Consider the following 17,270-nt stretch of genomic DNA (forward strand, 5'->3'; position numbering starts at 1 on the left):
CTATTATTTTTATAGTTAGTTATAACAAGTTATTGAGTTATTTATCCAAACGCTACAACTTTAAAATAAGTACTTTTATAACTAAAAATCCAAACACAATTTATAAGCTGCTATTAATAAAAGTCCTCATACGTTAAGCTCTTTTTCCAAAAGAGCTTATTTAAGTTGTTTACCCAAACTGAGCGTAAACTAAAAATGAAAAATTAGGACTTCAAAATAAGAAACTCCACTCCACAATCCTATAAAATAAAAACTAGAAGAAAATTGCTAAATCACAAACACCATGATCCTCTTGAATCCAAGAAAGGTTAACCATCAATTTGCCATTAGGAAGCCACTCAAAATCCACATCAGAACCATTCACTTGGAACTTCTTTGGAGGTTCACTTGAGTAAGCCAAAAATTGGCCATCACCCTTAACCTTGAGCATAGCAACACCCTCAACATATTCCACTTCTTGAATTACACCTCCATTATTGAGCATATTTGTTAGTCCTATTGGTGCAAATTTGATGCTGCCAGATAGCACTCAATCCAGATTTGTCACTGCTCCCCTTCCCCTAATGAAATGCCCAAAAGAAGCTCTTGATGAGGGTAAAAAAGATGCATGTTTTGCCCCAACTAGACAGAATCAACTTGCTTTACTTGTAATCAAGCATTTCCTATACATAGTGCACAAATTCAGAATTGCAAAAGAAAATGAGCCAAATTGAAAACAAGGTAATTTCATGATAGCAGTAATTTCCTAATTTAAATAGTTGATTATATAATAGTGAATAGTAGAATGTGAATTATATAATACTGGAATTACATGAATAGTTGTATTTCATTATAGCAGTAATTTCCTCAGGCTTGAACTGCACTACACAAAACCAACCAAGAACAGAACAACTAAAACTATTTCAGATATGCAAGAATCACTTGACTTGTTCTATGAACCAAACACTTGAAATCCCCAGCCACATAGCAGCCTGCAAGGGAACAACACCCAGCAAGAGTGTATTTGATAATAAGTAATTAAATTGCATGACTTGTGAGTATGTCAAGCAGAAACAACCCACCTCATGATTGATCCAGTTGGCATTAATCATATCATTCATGCTCTCATTGGTAAAAGTTTTCACCAGTAAAATACATTATTCATTTTAACATCTTAACAAATGCAAAGGGCAATACTTCGGCATTAAAAATAAAGACAACAGGACAACAAACAGGGATTCATACAAACATCTAAGCTAAAGGCATACAATAGCAACTATTACAAGCATCATTACATGAACATACCTGTGTACAATAGTAAACACGCCCTCTTTTACCAGCTCGTGTCCTAGGAGGAGGCTTAAAAGCCACTGCTTCCAGCACTACTTGATTTAGTATAGAAGTTCCAAGTCTTCTTGATCTCTCCTTTTCAACTTCACTAGCAGCATCAATAATCCTTTGTTCAAAAAAGCAATATGGAATCAGCAATTCTCTCAGAGGATCAACTCCAATAAAAGATTTCAATCCTGAGTAAGTCATAATATCATGACAAATATGGCACTAAATTATTGTCTACCTCCAAGAAACCTATCCACCATTATAATTGATCTAAAACATTAATTACACTCTATAATAAGGGGGAGAAGAAAGCCTGTAAGGCTGTAACTGAAATAGAGAATTTGCTTGAAATAGCTGAGTCCATTTCCATTAGCATAACTCAAGCCCTATAAATAATTTATGAAATCGTTTTGGTAGCACTAGTCTAGTATAGACAAGTTATGCAATGGAGATGATGTAACTTCCACCATCCCTATATAGCAAACCCTAAATTTCAACAAAATATAAAAAGTTGGGCTCATTCACAATGTCAATTTCAAGCTGATATTTATTTATAAAGATGAACTCCGTAGAAGGGTGAACCTGTTTTTAAGGAAAAGATGGAGTAAGTCACAGAATGAACAATTCGTATATGATGCAGACTAAATTTATCAATAATATTTCACCTAAAACATACTTGTCAACACTATGGCCAGCTATTGCAGTAGAATAAACAATTGGAGCCCAGTCAAGTATTCGAAGCTTCTCTCTGACATCTTGCTCATAGTATGTTGCAGTCTGCTGGTTCTTATTTGGTATTGTATCCCACTTGTTAACAACTATTACACAACCTTTCCCTTCTTGTTCTATTCTTTCAGCTATCTTGTAGTCCTTCAAAACATATTCATAGATGTGTGAGGAAAAATAAATTAAATAATGAATAACCAGTGTATGAAAATTGATTATGAACTAGAATACATAAAATAAAAGCATCTATAAAGAACCTGTTCTGTGATACAAGCCATGGCCTCAATTACACGGGCTCAAAATGCTCATAAATGACAAATAAAAATAAGAAACATCAGCATAAATAACTCAATCAGAAAAATCAAAATAAACAAAGAAAAATTCCAACATAGCGCCGCACCACAGTATCTTCAACAACTCAGATCAGACAAATAAACAACCAAAATCAACAAATAAGAAAAATCAGCATAAACAATTCAAAATCAGAATCATGGCATAAACAACTCAATTGATTCCAGCATAGAAATCAATGAATTGAAAGGGCTGAGTTATATGTCTCTGCAATCCCTACCAGTCCAGTCCCACAACATCCGTTTGCAACATTTATAGACCCTGAAATGATTAATTAACTTAAAACATACATGATATGGTGATTATCAATTGCCACCAAATTAAATAGCACATGAGAGCCACATAACCTGAACTAAAAGGATTTTGTATGATCTTGAGCAGTGCAACATAGAAATCAATGAATTGAAAGGTAGAACCAGAAAGTGTGGCTTGCAAAGAACTAATAGTCGATGCTAATTGACCATTGAATAATTGAGCTTCTCCATTGACAATATCAGAACACAATCTTAAAGGTCCTCCTGCTGCAGTTCTACCTCCTGGTAAAGCACCCCAATGGCAATGTACTTAGAACCCACACTTTTCTTGCTCTCGCATCTTATAGTTGCTTCATCATATAATCATCAATTAACCAACAATAACATTATATAACTTTAAGCATGCATGTTGGAATTGGTGACAAATTAATTACCTTGGCGACGGAGCTTCCCAGCGGAGGAGGGTTCCGCGATGACAATGAAGTGGGGCTGCGGGAGCTGCGGGAGCTGCGGTGACTACGGGGCCTCCGGTGACTGCGGGGGTTGCGGTGGCTGCGGGGCTGCGGGAGGTTGGGGGTGTTAGAGTTCTTTGTTCCCTTTTCAATTTTCAGTTTTCGAGAGGAGAGGAGAGTGGGATTGGAGTGCGTTGAGAATTTAGGATTTTAGGGTTCATGATAAACAAAATAATTTTATAGTGTATATGAATAATGAAATGTATTTTGGTTTTGATTTTTGAATTGATTTAAATTTAAAATTATAAAACTAAAGTTAATTGAAATTCTGATTAAATTAAAAAGTTAGGGTTGTTTTTGTCCAATACTAAAAGAAAGATATTTAAGTCTTTTTTTAAAAATTAAATTAAATTTATTTTTATTTTTATTTTTATTAAAGTATAAGGGTAATTTAGTAAAATTATTGATATAATATGTATTTAAAAAAATAATAATAATTATTGACGTGGAAAATATAATCCACATGTCGTGTTTTAATTTGTCCATATTTTTATTGTACTGGTACGTATAAATTTATCGTCATACCATAGCAAACACCTAAAAAATAACTTTTTTTTACTAATATTATGTTAATGCAGTGAGAGAATTATATAATTGACTAAAATAACTTTTTTTTATTTTGATCTAAAATACGCATCGAAAAAATAAAATTTCAATAAAAACTTATCAAAGTTTTATTTATCTTATTAAGAATCATTATCACTAATAATTAATAGGGTAAAGTACTAAATTAGTCCCCTATATTTGGGCGTAATTCTATTTTGGTTATGGTTTAAAGTGCCCTATTTGAATCCAAAAAAAGTTTCATTTACTTTTAATTTAGTCTCACCGTGAGATTAAAGTTAAATAATTAACGGAATGTCCTACATTACAGCAGTATAAAAACAAGGTCGATAATCTAAAAAACAATTACAAGCTCCAGAGGCACAAAATCAACCTCGGATGCATCAATACATTTATTTATCATTCTTTTTATAATTTAAATGAAATATTTTCTATAGAACTAAGGAGAATGATAAATAAATGTATTGATGCATACACGGTTGATTTTGTGCCTTTGGAACTTGTACTTATTCTCTAAATTATCAACCTTATTCTTATATTGCCGTAATGTAGGGCATTTTGTTAATTATTTAACTTTGACCTCATGGTGGGACTAAATTGAAGCTAAATAAAACTTTTTTGGGATTCAAATAGGACACTTTAAACTTTAAGGACCAAAATAGGATTACGCCCAAACGTATATGACCAATTTAGTATTTTATCCTAATTAATAAAAGTAACCACATATATAAAAATTATTTAAAAAAATTTTGAAAAATAAATGAGAGAAAATTTCACTCCCTTTTTCTGAGAGATGCTAAAATAATACTCTCCTTCTTTTTATTTGTAAAATGTACATTATCTTCCCTTATAACTTTTAAAAAATATCCTCTTTAATCCATTTTAATTTTTTTGTGTTAACTAATATTAACTTTATCCATTTTTCAAGAAAAAATAAATTATTTTTTATAAAAACACCCTTTAGCAAAAATTTTATTTTTTGTCATTAAATTTTACTTATCAAAATATTCTTTAATAAATTATTTTTTATTGATTAAATTGTATTTTTACCAAAATTTTTAAAATAAATTAATAATTAAATTATTTTTTCTAAGATACCCTTCAATAATTTTTTAATTATTAAATTATAATTTTACCAAAATTTTCATTAACAATTATTTTTATATTTCACTATTAATTTTTTAATATCAATATATATTATTTTAACATTAAATATAAAAAATCTTACCATTGTTAATATATATAACAATTAATATATATTGATATCAAAAAATAATCTTACTAAGATTTTTTATTTAATATTAAAATAATATATTGATATTAGAAAATTAATAATAAAATATAAAAATAATTATTAACAAAAATTGTTGAGTTAAGAAATTAACTAACTCAATTGATGATGACAAATATTGATCTAATGTGTTAAACACCCAATTAGCTTTTAATTGTTATGATTAATGTTGCAAGCCAAACTTACAACAACACCAGCCCAATGAGATAGAGTAATTGAAACAAAGATAGTTAGTGACTTCTCTAGCTAACAAAGTCCAAAAATAATAATCACCCAAATTAAAGCAAGCTAAGCTAAATCAGAGGATAAAGGTGATTTATTTTCATTTATATGTAATTTACTTTCTTTACTCCTCCTTTAAATCTCTGCAGCTCCAATTTGGGATAAATGAAAAAAGTATTTTCTGATAATCACTGCTGGGAATAAAAGGCTAAAATTGTTTCTTAGGAACAAAGCACTTGCTCAAGAATTCATATTTGGGATTACCATTGAAACATTTTTCTTTGTTGATCTGAAGTCTTCGGTCAAGCAAAATGATCAACGTTAAAATTCCTAATTTGAGGGTTAATTGAAGACAGTGAAATGACAAGTCTGGGAAGCACACAGCTCGAAGAGTTGACTCGGAAGAGATCAATACAGCAACTTGGAAAGAGGTAAAAAATGTTAGAGTTAACAAAAAAAATTTAGGTCCTTATATTTCTTTTTTCTTTTCAATTGAGTCTTTTTATTACTTTTAATTTTGTAATTAAGTCTTTAATAATGTAAAAAATGTTAGAGTTAACAGAATATTCACAAATTTAAGGTATTCAAAATTAAAAATCTAATTAGATCATTGACTACATATTTTTTTAGAGAAATATTTTGTTAATCTTAACGTTTTTAATATGAAAATGATCTAATTACAAAATTAAAAGCAGCAAAGGGACTCAATTGAAAAGATAAAAAAAAATATGAAAACCTAATTGTAAATTTGGTGAAACTATAAGGACCAAATAGATTAATTAAACTTTTTATTTTAAAATTTAGAGTGGTTGAAAATAGATACAATGGCACCATGTAGATAAATTGATTTTTATTTTATATGATTATTTGATATGAATAAAGTTTGTCATTATTTTTACCTTTATAATTTAGAATACATATTTTTCATGTTAGTATCACTAGGTCTATTTATATTTTTTAATTAGTAATGACTCTAATCAGTGACGGATCCAAAAAATTTTGATAGTGAGGACAAAATATATATAACATAATAATAATTTGGGTTTAGCTAATATGTGTCCTAAAGACATACCTAATGACATATCATAAACTTAATATTAGTGGAAGATTTTAAATTTTTTTTATTTAATAACTGCAAATTAAATACATTAAAAACTTAATTTTTTTGTATTTTCAACAAAAATATTCTCAATTTGTAATCTTAATATATACCTTTAAGACAAAAAAGTATTTTCTGATAATCACTGCTGGAATAAAAGGCTAAAATTGTTTCTTAGGAACAAAGCACTTGCTCAAGAATTCATATTTGGGATTACCATTGAAACATTTTTCTTTGTTGATCTGAAGTCTTCGGTCAAGCAAAATGATCAACGTTAAAATTCCTAATTTGAGGGTTAATTGAAGACAGTGAAATGACAAGTCTGGGAAGCACACAGCTCGAAGAGTTGACTCGGAAGAGATCAATACAGCAACTTGGAAAGAGGTAAAAAATGTTAGAGTTAACAAAAAAAATTTAGGTCCTTATATTTCTTTTTTCTTTTCAATTGAGTCTTTTTATTACTTTTAATTTTGTAATTAAGTCTTTAATAATGTAAAAAATGTTAGAGTTAACAGAATATTCACAAATTTAAGGTATTCAAAATTAAAAATCTAATTAGATCATTGACTACATATTTTTTTAGAGAAATATTTTGTTAATCTTAACGTTTTTAATATGAAAATGATCTAATTACAAAATTAAAAGCAGCAAAGGGACTCAATTGAAAAGATAAAAAAAAATATGAAAACCTAATTGTAAATTTGGTGAAACTATAAGGACCAAATAGATTAATTAAACTTTTTATTTTAAAATTTAGAGTGGTTGAAAATAGATACAATGGCACCATGTAGATAAATTGATTTTTATTTTATATGATTATTTGATATGAATAAAGTTTGTCATTATTTTTACCTTTATAATTTAGAATACATATTTTTCATGTTAGTATCACTAGGTCTATTTATATTTTTTAATTAGTAATGACTCTAATCAGTGACGGATCCAAAAAATTTTGATAGTGAGGACAAAATATATATAACATAATAATAATTTGGGTTTAGCTAATATGTGTCCTAAAGACATACCTAATGACATATCATAAACTTAATATTAGTGGAAGATTTTAAATTTTTTTTATTTAATAACTGCAAATTAAATACATTAAAAACTTAATTTTTTTGTATTTTCAACAAAAATATTCTCAATTTGTAATCTTAATATATACCTTTAAGACACAAGACAAATAAACTCTAATAATTTTTATAATAAAAATATTATATTGCATAAAAATCAGCTATAAAATTGTTCATTAACCATTATGTATTTGTGTATAAATATATTTATTATATAATTCATTTTCAATATGAATTTTCTATTTCAATATATATTTTATACGGTAGTTACTTTTTATGTACATATAACATAATTATTGTTATAATTATATTTTATTATTGTAAAATATAATTAGTCTTCAAAATATATAATTTATAAATTAAAACACTAAAATAATAATTTAAATAATAATATATATTTTATAATTCTATTTTTTAGATTTTATAATTTTTAAAAAATTGAGTAATCTTTTTGTTTAAGTAATACAATCGAAATGTCTCTTTTTTTTATATATAATATATCACTAAATAATTATTTAGAAATTCATTTCTCATACAATTAAAAGTCAACTCACAGTGATATTTATAGTTGAAAATATTTTTTCAATTAATATAATTGCTACCAAAAAACTAAAATTAATTTAAAAAAAAGATAAATAATATTTTTGAGTTTATTTTTAAGAAAGAATACTAATCTTATTTAAATTGAGAATTCATCATTCTAATAAACATCTAATATGAAATTTTTAAACTGACTATTAAGTACAAAAAATTGAATAAAAAATTATTATGAGATCAAATTCAATAATTTAATGAAAACAAATAAATATTATTATTATATACTACTAAAAAATTTTTTAAATTGTAGTAGAGACAAGTTACCTCTACTATAATATATATAGATTCGTCTCTGATTCTAATGATCAAGACTCTCATTATTTTCAAATGATTTTTAAAAATAAAAATTAGTTATCTACTATTTTTTATAAATATTTTTATATAAAAAATTTATTTTAAAAGTTTCATAAAATTTAAATATCAACAACTAATTTAAATTAAATAAAGTTTAAACTTAATTTAGAAATATTAGAGCGTTATAAATTAAAGAAATGTAAACTTTTTTTTATAAATATTTTTTAATAAATTTTTTATTTTTGATATTCTGAAATGTTGTAAATTCATTAAAATGAAAAGAGGGATTTTTTTTTGACATTTAAAAAGAGGGTTAAATATATGTTGTTGTAAAAGGTAAACAAGTGGATATGTACGCTTAGAGGCACATAATAAAAAATACCTCCATTTTCGTAAAATTAAAAAAATCTACAATAAATTCATCCAATCAGTAGCCACATCTCTATGTTATATCAACGGTGACTAATAAGACTGACTGGCTAGCCAAGCTGAAAGGATTAGTGGCTCCTAGCGTGACATACTTTTCCAAAAATAGACAAGTATACACGTGTTGTGTTACTGTTATCAAAAGAGGAATATCTGTAAATCTTTATAGATTTACATCTTTATTGGAGAACGATTAGTCACTCAACCTTTTTCCTCTTTTTCTTTTTTATATTTTTTATTTAGAATTAACTACCAAAATGTCTCCAAATTATTTTGGCACTATCATGAATAATTTTTACTTTTATTAATAATAAAATACCTTTAATATTATTAAAAATGTATCAAAAATATCTATATAGAACTAAAAACACCTCTTATTTTAAAGAGGGACGAGTTATTCACATTTCATTTAATGATCAAAGACGAATTGAAAGGTAGTAATAATTCTAAAGATTCGCCTAACTTATCACTTTTTAAAGATCTTTTGATTCATTATGTTAGATATAAAAAAATTCTATTCCAACTTTAAATAAGATGTCTTTTTAATGAATAAATAGAGATACTATCTCATTTATTTCGAAAATGTTATTTTAATATTTGGTCTCAACTTTAAATGATCCATATAAACGAATTATTTTGAAAATTCATTTCATTCTTTTGAGGGCTATCTTTTAAATATAAGGCTAAACTTTTCAGCAGTACAAAGTCAAATTAGTGTTAAATTCGTGCGATGCACGGGTTTATATTTTAATTTGACATGGTAAATCAAAAATAATATTTTATTATCATAAATTTCTCGTCATCATTATATAATAAACGTATTGAATATATTGTTTTATCTTTATTCAAAGGTAAATGCAAATAAAACAGTTTAAAATATATAATATTCTTGAAATATAAGAAAAGAGATATGAAAAAATAAGAACATATATAACTATAATAATAACATGTCAATTTTACACTAAATTTTATATTAAAAGGCTGATAAAAATTTATCGACAACCTAGTATTTTACTAATATCATTAGAAAAGCAATTGGTATATGATGTTTTGCGTCTGTTACACATTTCATTTCAAGTTTGAAAGTAAAATTATAGATAAATTAATTATATCTATAATAAATATGAGGCCTGGTACACATACAAGCATTTTTGTCTTACAAGCTATACAAGTTGGTCATAGTCCAAGAAAAAAACACGCGCACCACTCCTTTAAATTGAGCGTCCAACGCACACGCCTTACAACACGTTCATTATGCCGCACTCTTCCTCTTCTTCCTCAATCAAAATGCAAACCGTCAAGATTCAAACGACATTTGAAACAAACTACGATTCTGTGAAGGGTAGAAGAAATTAAGAAGAAAAGATACAAATCTCCATAAAAAATCACTAGAAAAAATAAAGAAACATTATTCAAGGTACTGTTTTACTGTTCTTCTAAATTTTTTTTTCTAGATTGTCTCTGTTATGTGCCTCATCATTAACCAGCAAAACATTAAAAGATTTTAAGAAGAAATATACTGTCTCTCCTCTAATATTGGGTGTATTTCTTAAATCCTTTGAGTGTATTTCTTAAATCCTTTGGGTGTATTTCTGTAATCCTTTGGGTGTATTTTTGTAATCGTTTGGTTTATTTCTAAAACCGTTTGGGTATATTTCTATAATCCTTTGGGTGTATTTCTGTGATCGTTTGGGTGTATTTCTGAACTTTCATTATCTTCAAAACAATTTCAAAACTTGATTTCAGAAACCATAAAAATAAAAAAATAAAAGGAGATCGAAGGCAAAAAGAGAATGCACGAAAGAGATTGAACAAATTTAGCAAGAAACTCGAAAAAGGAAACGAAATCTTTTGTAAGATGGGAGTTATATATTCACGCATTAATTGATTTAGATTGATTTAAAAGTCTGTTAAAAAGGCTCATAACATAAGCAGCGCGTTTATGGGATTTCGTTCCCTTCAAACTTGTAAAACTTGTAATGGAATTTCGTTCTCTTCAGACTTATAAAATTTATAAGTGCAAAATACTTATATGTAGAAATTAATCTAATAAGTATTTGTGCAAAAATATAAATCATAACATGTTATAAAATAAAAATATTATTTTTCTTATCTAATTATTATTAAAAACATCTTAGAACATATAATATTTCCACCGAAACAAACCGATATTTTTGTCCAAAATATTAATAAAAATCAATAACTATCACAATTTTCCTATTTAAATTTGATTCTATTTGTTTTTTCTTAACCCATTCGGTAACTGTGAAAACGAAAAGAATAGACACTATCCTTTAAAATATAACAAAACAAATTCAATACTAATAATTCTTCTAACTCCTTTAAAAAAAAATCGAAATTCAAAAATTAAGATTTTCCTATTCATGTTCTTATCTTTTTTTTTTCTTGTGTGATTTAAGTATTTTTTTTCTTATTTTTCTTAATAATAAATTAATAATACTTTTACTTTATCAAATTATTTAACTCTAAACCAATTAATTAATGGATTATAGCAAAAATAAAAAATAGAACAAAATAAAACACTAACAATGAGATAAGAAGAAAAAGAAAAAAGAAAAGAACAAAAAAATGATCAATGTTGACAGAAAATGAAAGAAGAGAATGCCATAAGTAATGACCATGGAAGAAAAAAAAATAAAACTTGTTAAAAAACAAACGCAACATGAAAACTTTAGAAGGAAAGACTAAAGAAATAAGACTAAGGTTTTGGAGATTTCACTCCCATTAGTTTGGATTGGACTTTGTAACAGGCCAATAAAATATTCTTTTGGATTTAACTTTTCTTTTTTTAAATGTGATTCGTCTGTAGAAGTGCGATTTCGGCAATATTAAAATTTTTTTTGGGTAATTTTGTACAAATGCCACTCTTTTACTTGAACTCTTGAAGAACATAAATAAGACGAAAAAAGAGAATAAAATTGTAAATTCGTGTAATTTCACGAGTTAATTCACGACTCTAACTATCTTGACTAGTACTATTATTATAAAGATAAAAATAAAAATAAAAATATTAAAATATTTATTTCTAATAAAAAATTAATAACTAATGAATAATAGTTCAAATGGCATAGTCTTCTTATACTTAATTAAGAGATTGCGAATTTAAATCTCATATCTTTGGTAAAAAAATAAAAATTGGTATGGTTTAAGGCTTAGAGACGCATTCCGTTAATGCTTGGCAAACGGAGATGCAAATATGATATCGGTTTTTATGAATGTCTCATTTAATCGTATCCCCAATTATAAACAGAGAAAAAAGAAATAGAAAAAAATTAAGTAGATTTTTATTTTTTTTAAATGTGTTTAAATAAAAAAAATAAAAAAATATTATAAAAAATAATTTTATTATTATCTTAAAAAATATATTAATAAAAAAATAAAAAATAATATTAAAAATAAAGAGAGAATTAATTTTTTCCTCATCTTTCTACCAATGTTGGAAAAAAAATTGATAAATCTCACTATTTTTTTTCATTCCTTTTCGTTTATCTCCCATTTTTTTTTCAACCAAACATTAGAAAATAATCATTTTCTTTCCATTTTTTTTCTTCCTATTCCAGAATCATTGAACACTCGTGCTTCAAAGTAGTCCCTAAAATTATTAATTACCCAAATTGGTACCTGAAGTTAGACGCCGGGACTCAGTGTTGTCCTTCCAGCACATTTCCTCGAGGTGGCGTCATCGGAAAGCTGATGTGGCTAATTTGGTGACACGCGGGCAATCATAACGGCTAGCTGAGGTGGAAGAACGAATTTTATTGACCCAATTTGGTCCTTAATTCGAAGTTTAAAATTCCTAATTCCTAAATCCGAAGATCAACCTCCAGTGCCCTTCTCTTCTCTTCTGGTCTCTTCCGTTGGTTTCTCTGCAGCATCTTGATACCCAGACGACAATGGCTAGCGCGAGCAATGCTGCTGGAAGCTCGAACAACCCACGATCGTTTGGAAGCATCATGAGAAGAATGAACAGGAATAGGGATTCGCGTTTGCCAGAATGGTGCAGATGCGGTTTGAGACCAGTGCTGCGATGGTCAATGACGGATTCTAATCCAGGGAGACCCTTCGTGGGTTGCCCAAACTACAATGTAAGTGGTTGTTGTTGTTGTTGTTTGCTGTAATTTTGGATATAAATTTGGTTGATTCTTTTACCTTGGTGCAGACTGTAGGCAAGAAGTGGTGTGGTTTGTTTATGTGGATTGATAAAATTCTTGAAGAAGATGTGATCACATGTGATGGTAGAACAAGCCCTTCAATTGACAATGAAGAGTGGAAGATGAAGTTTGCTTGGAAACTTGGAAGATTAGAGTCTGAAGTTAGGGTTCTAAAAGTAGGTGGAGTTTTGGTGTTTGTATTTATGCTGCTGGTTACAGTAGCTATTCTTGTCTTAAAGTTAGATAGGTAGTTTGGCCAATTGTATCTGGGAAGAAACACATGAATTATGCATGTTGTTGCTGTAGTTGTACCTGTCAGTTTGTTTGAAAGAAATGAAAATTAAAGTGATTGAGACTAGTGTGCTTGCATATGTTGGAGCAGAATAATAGGAGTTTATAGTGTTTGAAAAGCATCTTAATTGCATATGAGAGTACAAAATAAAACCAAAAATTTGTCACAGATCTCTTCAAGAAAGTCATAATTCGTATTTCATATGGTAGTGATTACATCCAAAATAAGGCATTATAAAGCCAGAACAATAGTCACCAACTATATCAGAGTTTTCAAAACATAAGTGTCATAAGTTTCAATCTCCAACACTGGAATTGTAAGCAAGAAAGCATACACAGTACATTACTTCAGCAAAACAGAGAAATAAAGACACCATACTGTCCCTAAATATAAAAAACTAAGTCACTAATTCTTGGTTCTGGGTGGCTTGAATCCCGGATTAGGCACAAATCGCATTGCTGGTAGATTCGTTGCTGTTTCAGTGCTTGCAGGCTGACTACTTGTTGGGAGAATGCTTGCAGATGGAGTAGTTGCAGATGGAGTACTTGCAGATGGAAGAGATGGAGTGCTTGCAGATGGGGTGCTGGATGGTTGGGTGATAGCACTGGGTGTGGATAACTTTCTCTTAGGAGGCAGTTTCGATGGCCGAACAGGAGATTGTTGCACCTATGTATGAAACACCAAAAATTTAATGTGACTAAGAAAAATTAATGTATAACCACAATACATGTATATATATGGGTAAATAATATTACCCACCTGTTGCGAGTCATCCGTTTCTAACATAATAGGCTGACTAAGATCAAGCTAAATCTCAACTTGATCCTGTGACACAGCTGGGGCATCACCACCATTTACAGCAGCAGTTGGAGCAGAATTGTTGACCTCACCTCCATTAGCATCAGAATTAGCAGCAGCAGCAGCCGCCGCCACAGCAGCTGATTCTTCATCAACGGCCCTCTTATGACAGTTCCTCTTTGTGTGACCAGATTCACCACAATAGCGACAATGTCCTTTTTTATGAACTCTTTTCATTGAGGTTGATATGACCAGTAAACATCGATTACACATTATAGCTCGGTTACACTTGAGAACCGATCATAACCGACGATTTCATAATGGCTATGAATGGTCCTAAATCAATAACATCGGATTCACAATTAATCCTCTTCCTAGATGTTATACCTCAAGGGAAACGGCCGACCTTTTTCGTTAATATAAAGCAGACGAAAGAGCAAAAAGAGGTATGTCACTTTTCCAAAGTACAATCTATTATTCACCCGATTCTGACTTGAGCGTTGGAGTGCCTTTGCAGGTACCCTCCCCCGCCGATCATTCACCACTGACATATACCTTGCTTCACTTTGGAAGTCGGCCGACCTTAGTAGAAGACGAGCTATACCTCGGGAGAATCAGGCAAGAACATCTGGCGCCCACCGTGGGGCCGAATAACTTTGAAATACCATTCACAAAGGTCCCAAAACACCCTTAAAATACACCCATGGCTGATGCTCCTCCCCCTACCCCATCCGAGCTCCTGCGGATGGTGACCGAGCTTCAACAAGCAAATCAACAAATGGCGGAGGAAAATCAAAGAATGCAAGATCAAATTGCGCAATTAGTTAATGCTCGGCTGGAGCACAACAATGATCATCATAACCGAGAGGAAAATCATGAACGTCGATCAATGCCAACCCATGTTTCTGAAACACCCCAACGGGAAGAAGAGGAGGCCCACCAAACAGAAGAGGCCCAACCAGAGGCTGAGGAAGAAGAGCGCGACAATTCTGCCGGCCCGTTTACGGCCGACATCATGAATTTTCAACTTCCCAGACAGTTCACCCTGCCAACAACTCTGACTCCATATGATGGATTAGGAGATCCAAAGCAGCATATTAAAAAATTCCGATCTATTATGATCGTTAACGGTGCATCTGACCCTATTTTGTGCCGTTGTTTTCCATCCTTTTTAGATGGTCCTACACTTGATTGGTTTTGCTCTTTGCCTGCAGATTCAATATCGCGTTTTCAGGAATTGGCGAAGCAGTTCAAAGATCACTTTGCAGTATCTGCAATATACCTGCACGATTCTGACTACCTGACGACCATCAAATAGGGCCCACAAGAGAGCCTGAAGGACTATATTACTCGTTTCACAAAGGTCGCCATGAGGATCCCCGACCTTCATCCTGAAGTCCATCTCCATGCAATTAAGAGCGGCCTTCGTCCAGGCAAATTTCAGGAGACAATAGCTGTGAGCAAGCCGAAAACTTTGGCAGAATTCCGTGAAAAGGCTAAAGGACAGATAGATGTTGAAGAGCTTTGGCAAGCTCGCAAAACAGAAAAGTCAGCCGCTGTCAAGGATGATGATAAACCTCGGAATAATAAGAAAACCTTCAAGCCCGTCCCCCGGTATGAGTCATACACAGTCTTCAATGCAAAGAGGGATGACATTATCAAAGAAATACTTAACTCCAAATTAATCAAACCCCCTCGTAAAGCCGGCGCCTACCCAGAGTCCAAAACTGTTGATAAATCCAAATTCTGTACTTTTCATCAAAAGCACGGTCACACAACTGATGAATGTGTGATCGCCAAAGACCTCCTGGAACGCCTCGCAAGACAAGGTCACCTCGATAAGTTTATCGCAGGACGCATGCAGAACACTGTAACCTCGGCCTCCGACCCCTCAACAGCAAGCCCCTCATCAAAAGAATAGGACAAGGCACCCACCCAACCCAGAGGAATCATCAATTGTATCTCAGGAGGATATGCAGGAGGCGGACATACAAGCTCGGCTCGAAAAAGAACCTATAGAGCCATGTTGGCAGTTACAGATGCCCCTAAAATTCCTCAGTCGACTCACGATTTCCCAGAAATGACTTTCCGTTCAACCGACTTTAATCATACAGATGTGAATTATGACGATCCAGTGGTAATTTCTGTTCAGTTAGGAGACCTAATAGTCCGCAAAGTACTCCTCGACCCCGGAAGTAGCGCAGACGTGTTATTCTTTACCACATTTGAGAAAATGAAGCTGAGTAACAACATTTTGCAACCATACCATGGAGATTTGGTCGGATTTTCTGGAGAACGAGTCCCCGTTCTCGGTTCCGTGTGGTTATAAACCACACTCGGTGAGCAACCATTATTTAAGACACAAGACATTCAATATCTTGTTGTCGACTGTTTTAGTCCTTATAATCTTATACTAGGTAGACCATTTTTAAATCGATTTGCGGCAATTGTGTCTACAGTTCATCTTTGCGTGAAGTTTCCTGTGCAGGATAATTTAGTAGCAACCATCCACGGAGACCTCCATGAAGCTCGGCAATGCTATAACACAAGTTTGAAACCTATCAAATGGAGCAACATAGCACAGGTCAACTCCATACAGCCCGACCAGCCGAGGTTGACAGAAATAGATCCAATAGCCGATTTTGAAGATCGACCTATGCCAAACGAGGACTTAACAAAGGTTCTCCTAACGGAAGATCCCATGAAATTCACCTTTGTTGGAACATCAACAAACACCGAGGAAAGAGAAGCACTCGTAACATTTCTGCGTGAAAACGCCGATTTATTTGCTTGGACCCCTGCAGATATGCCCGGAATACATCCCTCCGTTATCACACATAAGTTAGAAATCAATTCAGGGGTTCGCCTAATCTCACAAAGAAAAAGAAACCTCGGGACAGAGAAGCGCCTTGCATGCCTTGCCGAGGTTAAAAAGCTCATTGCTGCCAATTTCATCAGCGAAATCAGGTTCACGACATGGCTCGCTAATGTTGTCATGGTAAAAAAGAGCAACGGTAAGTGGCGCATGTGCGTCGATTTCACTGATTTAAACAAAGCATGCCCTAAAGATGCTTATCCTTTACCTTGCATTGACAATTTGGTAGACAACTCCTGTGGTTTTGGTTCCTTAAGTTTTATGGACGCATATTCTGGTTATAACCAAATTCTTATGCACCCATCTGATCAAGAGAAAACCGCTTTTATAACTGAGTATGGAAATCATTGCTATAATGTTATGTCTTTTGGTTTAAAGAATGCAGGAGCGACGTATCAGCGTTTAAT

The 17,270-nt window shown here is 31.1% G+C and overlaps 1 protein-coding gene across 1 annotated transcript; it reads right to left on the reverse strand.

The window, feature by feature from the left end:
* Window positions 1–59: 59 nt before the first annotated feature.
* LOC112779860 (uncharacterized) lies at window positions 60–12,411 on the reverse strand. The gene is made up of 6 exons (XM_072231999.1): window positions 12,369–12,411; window positions 2,742–2,957; window positions 2,615–2,655; window positions 1,994–2,187; window positions 1,285–1,435; window positions 60–560 (listed from the first exon to the last, which is right to left on the reverse strand). Exons 1-6 carry the CDS (start codon window positions 12,409–12,411, stop codon window positions 474–476), a joined length of 732 nt encoding a protein of 243 aa, XP_072088100.1. The 3' UTR covers window positions 60–473.
* Window positions 12,412–17,270: the final 4,859 nt, after the last annotated feature.

Source organism: Arachis hypogaea, chromosome 3 (assembly GCF_003086295.3).
Source record: "Arachis hypogaea cultivar Tifrunner chromosome 3, arahy.Tifrunner.gnm2.J5K5, whole genome shotgun sequence".
NCBI classification, from domain to species: Eukaryota; Viridiplantae; Streptophyta; class Magnoliopsida; order Fabales; family Fabaceae; genus Arachis; species Arachis hypogaea.

Bases quoted from the DNA above. Each gene is read 5' to 3' on its own strand.
- LOC112779860 (XM_072231999.1), bottom strand. From the start codon at position 12,411: ATGTGCTGGAAGGACAACACTGAGTCCCGGCGTCTAACTTCAG. The intron at 2,958-12,368 runs GTACCAATTTGG...GTGGGTTCTAAG, and splicing joins GTCCCGGCGTCTAACTTCAG to TACATTGCCATTGGGGTGCT. The intron at 1,436-1,993 runs GTATGTTTTAGG...TTTTGAACAAAG, and splicing joins GCTGGCCATAGTGTTGACAA to GATTATTGATGCTGCTAGTG.